The 12,291-nt window shown below is 42.0% G+C and overlaps 1 protein-coding gene across 1 annotated transcript in view; it reads left to right on the forward strand.

Annotated features, from left to right (window-relative positions):
- LRP2 (LDL receptor related protein 2) overlaps positions 1–12,291 on the forward strand; it is a 227,247-nt gene that overhangs the window by 101,017 nt on the left and 113,939 nt on the right. The window contains exons 18-24 of the mRNA XM_008258707.5: positions 232–357; positions 1,761–1,891; positions 7,833–7,970; positions 8,347–8,628; positions 9,809–10,048; positions 11,132–11,251; positions 11,350–11,466. Coding sequence (XP_008256929.3) covers positions 232–357; positions 1,761–1,891; positions 7,833–7,970; positions 8,347–8,628; positions 9,809–10,048; positions 11,132–11,251; positions 11,350–11,466 — 1,154 coding nt within the window. The remainder of the gene's footprint in view (positions 1–231; positions 358–1,760; positions 1,892–7,832; positions 7,971–8,346; positions 8,629–9,808; positions 10,049–11,131; positions 11,252–11,349; positions 11,467–12,291) is intronic.

Below are 12,291 nucleotides of genomic sequence, written 5' to 3' on the forward strand. Positions count from 1 at the left end.
GTGCCCATTTTAATGCCATTTATATTTGTAACTTGGTGACATGCTGATAATGGAACTTTTCCTTAAGATTTAGATAAGTTATACATTCAATCTACTAATCTCAATAGCACACACAGAAGAATGAAATGAATTGCCGCAAGTCTCTGGAAAATGTGTGTTTGTACTTAATCTCTCAAGGTCATTTAGTTTATTCCAATGTAAACATCTTTGGTGTATTGCCTGTTTTTCTAGGTATATATTCTTCAGTGATTGGTTCCGTCCTGCTAAAATTATGAGAGCCTGGTGTGATGGATCTCACCTTGTGCCTATAGTAAACACTACTATTGGATGGCCCAATGGTTTGGCCATCGATTGGGGGTAAGTAGGAATCATCTTACATTACTGAGTTCCCACTTCCTGCAAAACACATGTGAGGCCTACTGGGATGTTGAGATGGAGTAAGGAAACTGGTACTGCTTGCTCTCAGGTTTTTTTTTTTTTTAAATTTTCCCAATTATTTACTTAGAGAGGCAGAGAAAGAGAGACAGAGACAGTGAGAGAAAGGTACATAGAGAACTCTGTTCTGTTAGCTCATTCCTCAAATGCCTGCAATGGTTCCTGGGATTGAAGCTGGGAGCTGGGAATTCAATCCAGCTTCCCCACACGGGTAGCAGAAGCCCAGTTGCTTGAACTAGCACCAGTGCCTCCCATGGTCTGTGTTGATGGGGAGCTGGAATCAGGAGCTGGAGCCAGATGTTGAATCCAGGTACTCTGATATGGGGTGTGAAGTTCTCAACTGGTATCTTAACCACCAGGCCTAATGTCCTGCCCCTTAGAAATTTTTGAATCATTAATTGGTGATAAGATCATGTGTCAGGCTGGCACCGTGGCTCACTAGGCTAATCCTCCGCCTTGTGGCACCGGCACACTGGGTTCTAGTCCCGGTCGGGGTGCCAGATTCTGTCCCGGTTGCCCCTCTTCCAGGCCAGCTCTCTGCTGTGACCAGGGAGTGCAGTGGAGGATGGCCCAAGTGCTTGGGCCCTGCACCCCATGGGAGACCAGGATAAGTACTTGGCTCCTGCCATCGGATCAGCGCGGTGTGCCGGCTGCAGCGCGCCGCTGCGGTGGCCATTGGAGGGTGAACCAACGGCAAAGGAAGACCTTTCTCTCTGTCTCTCTCTCTCGCTGTCCACTCTGCCTGTCAAAAAAAAAAAACAAAAAACAAAACAAAAAAAAAAAGATCATGTGTCATTTCCTATAGGGAGCATCTTGAGTGTGGGAAATTTTTGAAATAAATCAATCAATAAATGCACATTTCCTTATATATACTTTGGGTGAATTTTCAAAGTATATGATACAGTCCTCAAGATATTGATCTATCTAGAGGTTAGGAAGAGGCATAGGATAAGTAAGCTTTTGAACCTGAAATGTCAAAGTAGTATATGGATAAGTGAAAGGGAAAAATGCATTTAACCTTTTAAGCAGGGATTGCTATCAATGTTTTTCTTAACTTGTTGATTTTAGAAAATAATTTAAGAAAAATAAAATTCTTTAAGCAACATTTCAAGTTTTCTAAGACAATTAATTGATAGCCCCTTCATAAAACTAGCTGTATCTTTCTGGGGAGTATAAAACTGTTTAATTTTTTATAAATATAATATAAGTTTTAAACATTTGATTGAAATATACCCACGGAGCATAACTGATTTTGAATGTCCTCAGCATACACGGTGCTCACCCAGCTTCTGGATAACAGATAACTAAGTGTTTTGTTATTTTAGTGCTTTACGGTTGTACTGGGTAGATGCCTTTTTTGATACAATTGAGCACAGCACCTTTGATGGTTTAGACAGAAAAAGACTGAGCCGTATACAGCAGATGACGCATCCCTTTGGAATAACTGTCTTCCAGGGTAAGTTTTAAAGCATCAAAAGTGTGTGTTGTTTGTATACTTTGCAAGTTCTAACAATAAACTCACTGTTATTTGGGATTCTCACAGTTCCAGAAATGGTGCTGTTATATGTAAACACAGCATTTGGTTTCTTGATGAAATATTTTACTTTCAGAGTGTCCTTTTTTGGGGATACATTAAGGTGGCAATATCGACAATTTATATGGGGGTAGCACCTTGTAGATTACTCCAACAATTCCTGAATATTCACTTATAGAAGTATCACAGGAGGCCGGCGCCGCGGCTCACTAGGCTAATCCTCCACCTAGCGGCACCGGCACACCAGGTTCTAGTCCCGGTCGGGGCGCCGGATTCTTTCCCAGTTGCCCCTCTTCCAGGCCAGCTCTCTGCTGTGGTCCAGGAATGCAGTGGAGGATGGCCCAAGTGCTTGGGCCCTGCACCCCATGGGAGACCAGAAGAAGCACCTGGCTCCTGGCTTCAGATCAGCGCGGGCCGCAGCGCACCAGCCGTGGTGGCCATTAGAGGGTGAACCAGCGGCAAAAGGAAGACCTTTCTCTCTGCCTCTCTCTCTCACTATCCACTCTGCCTGTCAAAAAAAAAAAAAGTATCACAGGAAACACTAAGTTACTGCTATTATTATTTTCAGGAATAAAATAGCAGGAGCTATTGATATAACAATTGTAGCATTTCATTGTTCTCTGGTATTTGTGAGAACCTCATCAGAATCCATGTAGAAAAATGTAGAAAATGATTACACACATTCATCAAGGGTTTACTTACTGAAGGACTCCAAAGCTTTTCAGACATAAAGTTGGATTTAATTAACATCATCTCTGATACATGGGAACATTAGGGTATGACTTAGGAAAAACAGCAAGACATGATTGTTTTTCTATCAACCTTCACAAACAATTTCCTACTAGTGATAAAGATTGTCAGGACCCTGCAGCCACCAGGACACAGCCAATGCCTCAGCCCCCCTCTTGAGCAGAGACATTCTGTTCTGAGTTGAGTTGCTATGATTAGAGTATAGTCTGGCACTGTGAAACAGGTGGCTTGTTTAGTCTTGCAAAAGGAATCTCAGTGAATGGTTATCTAGCTTGTGCATTGTACAGGAGCACAAGACTAAGAGGGTACAGAAAGACTGAAATAAACCCCTGTCCTGTCTACTTTTTTAAGATTTTTGTTTTGTTTTGTTTTAACTTTTATTTAATGAATATAAATTTCCAAAGTACAGCTTATGGATTACAATGGCTTCCCCCCATAATGTCCCTCCCACCCGCAACCCTCCCCTTTCCCACTCCCTCTCCCCTTCCATTCACATCAAGATTCATTTTTGTTTCTCTTTATATACAGAAGATCAGTTTAGCATACATTAAGTAAAGATTTCAACAGTTTGCTCTCACACAGAAACATAAAGTGAAAAATACTGTTTGAGTACTAGTTATAGCATTAAATCTCAATGTACAGCACACTAAGGACAGAGATCCTACATGAGGAGTAAGTGCACAGTGACTCCTGTTGTTGACTTAACAATTTGACACTCTTGTTTATGGCATCAGTAATCACCCTAGGCTCTTGTCATGAGCTGCCAAGGCTATGGAAGCCCCCTGAGTTCACCGACTCTGATCATATTTAGACAAGGCCATGATCAAAGTGGAAGTTCTCTCCTCCCTTCAGAGAAAGGTACCTCCTTCTTTGATGACCTGTTCTTTCCACTGGGATCTCACTGGTGGAGATCTTTCATTTAGTTTTTTTTTTTTTCCCCCAGAGTGTCTTGGCTTTCCATGCCTGAAATACTCTCATGGGCTTTTCAGCCAGATCCGCATGCCTTAAGGGCTGATTCTGAGGCCAGAGTGCTGTTTAGGACATCTGCCATTCTATGAGTCTGCTGTGTATCTCACTTCCCATGTTGGATCGTTCTCTCCCTTTTTTATTCTATCAGCTAGTATTTGCAGACACTATTCTCGTTTATGTGATCCCTTTGGTTCTTAGTCCTATCACTATGATCAATTGTGAACTGAAATTGATCACTGGGACTAGTGAGATGGCATTGGTACATGCCTCCTTGATGGGATTAAATTGGAATCCCCTGGTATATTTCTTTTTTTTTTAGTCTTTTTTTTTTTTTAATTTTTTGACAGAGTGGACAGTGAGAGAGAGAGACAGAGACAAAGGTCTTCCTTTTGCTGTTGGTTCACCCTCCAATGGCCGCTGTGGCCGGCGCGCTGTGGCCGGCACACCGCGCTGATCTGATGGCGGGAGCCAGGTGCCTCTCCTGGTCTTCCATGGGGTGCAGGGCCTAAGCACTTGGGCCATCCTCCACTGCACTCCCAGGCCACAGCAAAGAGCTGGCCTGGAAGAGGGGCAACTGGGACAGAATCCGGTGCCCCGACTGGGACTAGAACCCGGTGTGCCGGCGCCGCAAGGCGGAGGATTAGCCTAGTGAGCCATGGCGCCGGCCCCCTGGTATGTTTCTAACTCTATCGTTTGAGGTAAGTCAGCTTGAGCATGTCCCGAATTGCACATCTCTTCCCTCTCTTATTCCCCCTCTTATTTTTAACAGTGATCACTTTTCAGTTAAGTTTCAGCACTTAAGAATAATTGTGTATTGATTACAGTATTCAACCAAAAGTATTAAGTAGAACAAACAAACAAAAATACTAAGAGGGATAACATATTAAGTTGTTCATCAACAGTCAGGGCGAGGGCTGATCAAGTCACCGTTTCTCATAGTGTTCATTTCACTTTAACAGGTTTCCTTTTTGGTGCTCAGTTAGTTGTCACCTATCAAGGAGAACAAGTGGTATTTGTCCCTTTGGGATTGGCTTATTTCACTCAGCATAATGTTTTCCAAATTCCTAACAGGGATCACTTTTCAGTTAAAATTTAAACACCTAAGAATAATCGTGTGTTTAAGATTTTATTTATTTATTTGAGAGGTAGTGTTACAGACAGAGAGGGAGAGACAGAGAGAAAGGTCTTCCATCCACTGGTTCACTCCTCAAAAGGTTGCAAAGGCCAGAGCCCAGTCAATCCAAAGCCAGGACCCAAGAGCTTCTTCCGGGTCTTCCATGTGGGTGCAGGGGCCCAAGCACTTGGGCTATATTCCACTGCTTTCCCAGACCATAAGCAGAGAGCTGGATTTGAAGAAGAGCAGTGGGGACACTAACTGTCTCCCTATAGGATGCTGGTGCTGCAGGTGGATGCTTAACCTACTACACCACAGCACCACCCCCGCCCCACCCTGCCCCCCAACTCCCTGTCTTGAAAGCATAATGAGGGCCGGCGCCGTGGCTCAATAGGCTAATCCTCTGCCTGCGGCGCTGGCACACTGGGTTCTAGTCCTGGTCAGGGTGCCGGATTCTGTCCCGGTTGCCCCTCTTCCAGGCCAGCTCTCTGCTGTGGCCCAGGAGTGCAGTGGAGGATGGCCCAAGTGCTTGGGCCCTGCACCCCATGGGAGACCAGGAGAAGCACCTGGCTCCCGGCTTTGGATCAGCACGGTGTGCTGGCCACAGCACGCCAGCTGCAGCAGCCATTGGATGGTGAAGCAACGGAAAAGGAAGACCTTTCTCTCTGTCTCTCTCACTGTCCACTCTGCTTGTCAAAAAAAAAAAAAACAAAAACAAAAACAAAAACATAATAAGTTCATTTAGAGTGATGGCATTTTGTATAGGACTACCAAAGTTGCTGTCTTTTGTTGGTTGTATCCCTGTTTGAAACCTCCTACTTTAATAATTATTATGGTGTTTATTTATTTATTAAAATTTTTAAAAAATTGAGAGACAGACAGACATATACACACTCCTATCTGCTGGTTCACTCCCACAATGCTCTTGGCATCTGAGGCTGGGCAGACGCCAAAATCCAGAACTGAGACCTCAATCTAGGTCTCCCAAGTGGGTAGCAGGTAAGCAGTCACTGGAACCATCACTATTGCTTATCAAGGTCCATGTTATTAGGAAGCTGGAGTTAGGAGCTGGGGGTGGTTATTGAACCCAGACATTCTTCTGGACATGGGACACAGACACCTTACCTGCTAGGTGAAATGCTTTAAGAAGTAGACACTCACTATAAATCAAAGACTTTCTCACACACACATGATGTGGAAGGAATAGTCAATGAGTGTATTGCATATCACATCCTGCTATCTGCTTGTCTGTGGAGGAGTGTGTGGTATTTAAAAATATTTTTGAAATGCCTTTGTGAGATTTTTTGATGAGATGAGTCAGTTACAAACACTCATCCCCTATCACCATCCCCACGTATTTACTCCCTGTTTCTAAAAACACTAGACACATACTATTTGCTGTCACATAGGAACATTATCAGAATGCTAAATTGTCTCTCTCTGTACTGGAATGTTTGGGATTGAATAAAAATGCAATGTTAGAACCTTTTGGTTTCATTTGAATGCCTACCCATGAGAGCAACACAGAATTCTGAAATTAATAATAATTATTTCTTCCAACTGTACTTTTTGTTGTGAATTTCTTCTGGAAAGTTCTCTTATGCAACACCATGGAAATGATGAACTTTATTTAGTAAAAAGCTAGATCTTCTTGACTGTGTATCACACAGGACAGAAAGGTTTATTGAATTTTTCTTCTCCATACGAATATTATGATACCTCTGTGAGCAGTGGGACTGAGCTTGCCAGTCAGTAAGGATAAGATTTGGTGAGTCCCAATGACTAATTAGTCATGATTAGGCCACAGATAATAAGAACTGACGTGTTGATAAAAATTGTGACATCTTAAGCATTTTCTGGTTAATTGGAATTTGTAGTTAAACTAAATATTGTTAAACAGAAAGTCCACTTCGATTCAAGTTTTTCTTTTAAAAACTATTAAAATCTATATGTTGACTCCTATGCCTCAGTATGTAGTGTAAAGTGAACATGATTGAATTTTGGTTGTTTAGAATCTTACATTGCCTTTCTCTTACCATACCAAGCATCATAGAACATCAGTATGGTTATTGGGGCATGCACATTTGTGTTGATATTTTTATCCTCAGATATACATACCAAACATATCTTTTTACTTTTATTTATTTATTTATTTGAAAGTCAGAAATACAGAGAGAGAAGGAGAGAGAGAGAAAGTAAGAGATTGAGAGAGAGATATCTTCCATCTGCTGGTTCACTCCCCCAATGGATGCCATGCAAGGGCCAGGCAAGGCCAAAGCCAGGAGCCAGGAGCTTCTTCTGGGTTTCCTACGTGGATGCTGGGGCCCAACCACTTGGGCCATCTTCCGCTGCTTTCCAAGGCTCATTAGCATGAAACTGGATCGGAAGTGGAGCAGCTGGGACTTGAACCGGTGCCCATAGGGGATGCTGGAACTGCAGGCAGAGGTTTAACCTTTTACACCCCAGCACCAGCCCCCAAACATCTCTTTTTGGATTAGATTGGTACTTTTCCTTCTCAACAGCTTCTTATTCAAGTTGAATGTAAAGAAGATAATTTAAGTCTTTTCCTGAAGACATCAGATATGGGATGTTTGACCTGGTAGGGGTCTTAAAGGTGATCTAGTCTATTACTTCACACAGTGGGCGTTGGCTTAGGTGCTCTCAGCAGGTTACTGCTTTAGCGGGGGTGGGGGGGGAGGTTGAAAGTTCAGTCTTAGAAGGCCTCGCCTCATGTTCTGTAGAAGGAGCCCCATGTTCTTTACTTTCATCTATGGAATTCTAAACCTGATGGCTACTAAGTGCGATCGTAAAATTCTATACATGCTTGCCTGATCCCCAACATTTGTATTATTAAAATATAAGCTTTCAAAAAACATTTCTAGAGGATAAGAAGTTGTGGAAAATGGTCACAGAAACGTTTCCCGGATTCTCACAATTGCAGGAAGCATTGGAAGCTTGTGGCATTTTCCTGGGATATATCTTTAAAGTCAGTTATTACTGAAAATCCTCATCACCTGTGTTTCTTCTTAGATTATGTATTTGTTACTGACTGGATGCTCCAAGGTATTATTCAAGTCAGGAAAACAGATGGTAGACAAGTGACAGTTATTCGAAGTGGCATCAGTAACATAATGCATGTGAAATCATACGATGTCAACATCCAGACAGGTGAGTGAGAGTGCCAAGATTTCTTAATTGATGTATTTTTTTTTGATATGGTAGCCTCTTTTCTCTGTGTGTCCTTATTTAATGTGGCTCCTGATGATTTTATATCCCTGCAATCCACATACTTTAATGCTGTTGGGACTTTAAATCTCTGTTCAACTCTGCTTACTCTAAAGGTGTTGGGAAAAACACATCTTAGCACTTTTTGGTATTTAAATGGAATGCTTTATTTTCAGATTTATTTTCAAGAGGAAGCTACTTTTTAATATTGGGTCTGAAGAACGTCTTTTCCGTTTTGATTTCCTTCACAAATCAAATCTGTGACTGACATAGTGGAAGTATGCATAGGTCACTACCTTGGGACTTTGCTTTTTTGCAGGCTCTAACTTCTGCGGTCAACCCACACATCCTAATGGGGACTGCAGCCACTTCTGCTTCCCAGTGCCCAACTTCCAGCGGGTGTGTGGCTGTCCCTATGGGATGAGGCTGGCTTCCAATCACTTAACCTGCGAGGGAAACCAGGCCAGTGAGCCACCCACGCAACAGTGTGGCTCTTTCTCCTTCTCCTGTGACAATGGCAGATGTGTGCCCAGCTACTACCGCTGTGATGGATTCAATGACTGTCATGACAACAGTGATGAGCATCTATGTGGCACATCTAGTAAGTAGCTATGAACTGAAGATATTTCCTGGGATGACTAGGATAGAGATGTGGGCTATAAACAACCAATATGCAAAAACTCTGGTTACCTATCTTGGAAAAGATACCTTTTAGAATTCCAGCTACTTTTGAGAAGCTAAGTAGTCAATATCATTTACACCCTAATGTGACAAATGGTTTCTAGCATTGATTCAGACTCTAATCAATAAAATTTCTTTTTAACCTTGGCCGTATGGGGCAATGTGGGCTTATTGCATCTTTACAAGCTCCTGCAAAAGTTGAATAAAAGTAAACTGAGCATCATCTTTAGTATCTGGGTGAATCGTATCATAGAAGAGGCACTAGCAATTGAAGGTCTTAGGCACTGTATTCTCCCCTCGTTTTGGAGAAAAATGAGTTGGAGGTGAATGAAAACCTTTATATTCTTTTGATGGTTACAAGATTTGAGACCCAATCAATGCTATTGTAAAAGGCAAAAGTATTTCATTAGAAATTTTAAAAACAGAGATAGAGGACAGTTGAGGCATCAGAAGTCTCTATCAAAGTGAGATCAGTAGTAATTATAATCTGTGTTTTTGGGGAGAAAGAAAAGTGACAGACTTGAAGTGCCCACTTGAATGCTTTCCTTGAATTTCAAAAACGTTTACCCTTTTGTGTAGTATCTTCCTGTTTTAAAGCTTGCAAAGTTTTACCCAAATATTCAATCTATTTGCATTTTTCTTGTGATACATTTTCAAGGCTTCTGTAGGTGAGTTTGAAAATTGTGATTGAAGGCCGGGGCCATGGCTCACTTGGCTAATCATCTGCCTGCGGCACCGGCACCCTGGGTTCTAGTCCTGGTTGCTCCTCTTCCAGTAGAGCTCTCTGCTGTGGCCCAGGAGTGCAGTGGAGGATGACCCAAGTGCTTGGGTCCCTGCACCTGCATGGGAGACCAGGAGAAGTACTTGGCTCCTGCCATCGGATCGGCGCGGTGCACCGGTTGCAACGCACCAGCCGTGGTGGCCATTGGAGGGTGAACCAACGGCAAAAAGGAAGACCTTTCTCTCTCTCTCTCTCTCACTGTCCACTCTGCCTGTCAAAAAAAAAAAAAAAAAAAAAGAATTGGGCCTTCACAAAGGGAGAGCACATGTAAAAGGCTGTGAAAACAGCTGGCTTCATGAGCAGTTTCTTGTCATTGTAGATAATACCTGCTCACCCTCGGCGTTCACCTGTGACCACGGAGAGTGTATCCCTGCACACTGGCGCTGCGATAAGCACAATGACTGTGTGGATGGCAGTGATGAGCGCAACTGCCCTTCCCACACTCCTGCCTCCTGCCCGGCCTGGGCCTACACCTGTGATAATAACGCGTGTATCCCCAGGAACTGGGTCTGTGATACAGACAACGACTGTGGGGATGGATCTGATGAAAAGAACTGCCGTGAGTTCTGAACTGGTTCCTCTTGCTTGGTTAGCTTAGTAAATGGATTTGAAAAATGAATGTGTCTTGCACTCTTTCCTCTAAGGCACACACATCTCCATTGCATCTTGGGCACTACTATTCCGTCTGTCAATGTCTGTAAAAATGGGCTATGAGAACAAAGATATGAAGCTAGAGTCCTCTTACAAATATTGAAATCTGTGGAAGCAAATCAGTTGTCTCTGATGCAAAATATTCAGATAGAAACTGGAAAAGCAAACAAGTAATTATCCAGATATTTGAAACAAAAAATATGTAAACATATCCAAATATTGGGCTGCTGGTTTCTGTTTGATGTAGGCAAAAAGGGAACAAAATAAAGAGGCACAAAATTTAAAATTTCCATTAATCTCACCTATCTGCTTTTCATCTTTGCAATTCTGATTTTCTTTATGTTATTTATTTCTTGTCTGCCATAATAGTTTAAGGTGGAGTGAAATGCCTTGTACTGTGTTTTAGTTTTGGTTGCATGACTAGAGAAGTCACTTTCCTTCTGGAGTAAATGAACTTTGAGATCCTTTTTAGCCTTCACCTCTAGTGAGTATGTATTTAATAGAACTAACTGCTATGAATAGTGCAACCTGCATCTCTGACTTCAAGGCTGCAACTTAACTCCAAAGTGAGACCCTGGGTTTTAGAGCTGTTCTGCTTAGACTTTGGATGAAATACAGTCATGAGCTGTCTACACACCGCTGCTAGTAGGCATAGGTTGTGCTGCCATGTTGCTTAGTCAGGTTTTGTTGTTTAGCTTTGATCTAGAGTCACAGACTTGATAGTGGTCGTGAGATGTACTCCCACTGCCTGCAAGCACATGATGGTCATTTTCTAGATGTAGTCTAACTTTCAAGGTATAATCAGTTTCTGATCCTGCCCTGTCATCTTTTTATTCTTGATTCCAAAAACTGTCCTAATTTTGAGTTCTCTTTCTGAGAATACTTACAATGTACAACTGAGATAACTCATGTGGCTACTTAGTGTGTTCTGGTTTGGCCATGGTACACAATGAACATGAACTTACTTAGTTTTGTTTTCCCATGATATTAGATTCAACAGGGACATGTCAACCTAGTCAGTTTCATTGCCCGGATCATCGATGTCTTGACCCAGCATATGTCTGTGATGGAGACAGGGACTGTGTCGATGGATCTGATGAAGCTGGTTGTGGTAAGTGGATTGCTTTATTTTTATATTCACAACGTTTAAAAAAAAAACCTCATTTTCTCCCTGAGATAATTTTTAAGTGATTTCTCTTTCGTTCTTAGTATTTAACTGCACAAATTCTCAATTCAAGTGTGCTGATGGGAATGGCTGCATTAGCAACATTAATCGTTGTGATGGTGTTTTTCACTGCAGTGACAACTCCGATGAGGCAGGCTGTCGTAAGTACTGTATACTCAGTATGTTTCAGACATAGAGATCATTCGTTTTCATCAGTATTGCTATTCCTGCAAATTTTCTCTAACCCAGAGAAACTGAGGTTGTAAAGAGTAGGGGGATGACATCCTGAATTACAATATATTCGTAAAGGAATACAATATTGAACATAAAATTGTGTAGGCATTATGAAATAATGATTTGTAACTATTGAATCAAATGGTTGTATAAGTGGGCACTTCAAATTTGGGAAGGTTAAATATGTCGTGGGTATTTTTGTTTGTACTTTTAATTTTTCTTGGGACATTAATTAGTGGTTTTCAGCTTTTTGTGGGTTTACTGTATTTAATGATGTCTTATTGTTTTCTTTTAAGCCTCCATCAAGAGGTCAAATCACAGTCTAGAAATGGAATGGAGCTGTATTTGGTATTGACTTTAATGAATTCCTTCTTCCAGCTGTTATTTGTTTAATATAGCAGATGTCACATGTGGCCTTTGTCCTTTGTCTTTGTAAGAGAGACTGTACAAGTCAAGAGACAATTAAAGCAAGGTGGACAGGTACAAGGACCTTACAAATTATAAAGATAATAGAGATAAAGGCCATCTTTTGCTGCCTTCCACCAGTGCATTAGCTGGGAGCTGGATCAGAAGCTGAGTAGCTGGGACTTGAACCAATGCTCCAGTACAGGATGCCATTGCCAGTGGCAGCTTAACCCCCAGTGCTACAACTCCAGCACCAGAGAGTTTCTTTGGACTCAGGTGCTTATCTTCTGTTTAAGAGTTGTGCACCCTGGACTTTGTTGTCAGATCCACTAATCTGACACATGGAA

Source organism: Oryctolagus cuniculus, chromosome 3, assembly GCF_051225735.1.
Source record: "Oryctolagus cuniculus isolate XC-2025 breed Fujian yellow rabbit chromosome 3, ASM5122573v1, whole genome shotgun sequence".
Lineage (NCBI taxonomy): Eukaryota > Metazoa > Chordata > Mammalia > Lagomorpha > Leporidae > Oryctolagus > Oryctolagus cuniculus.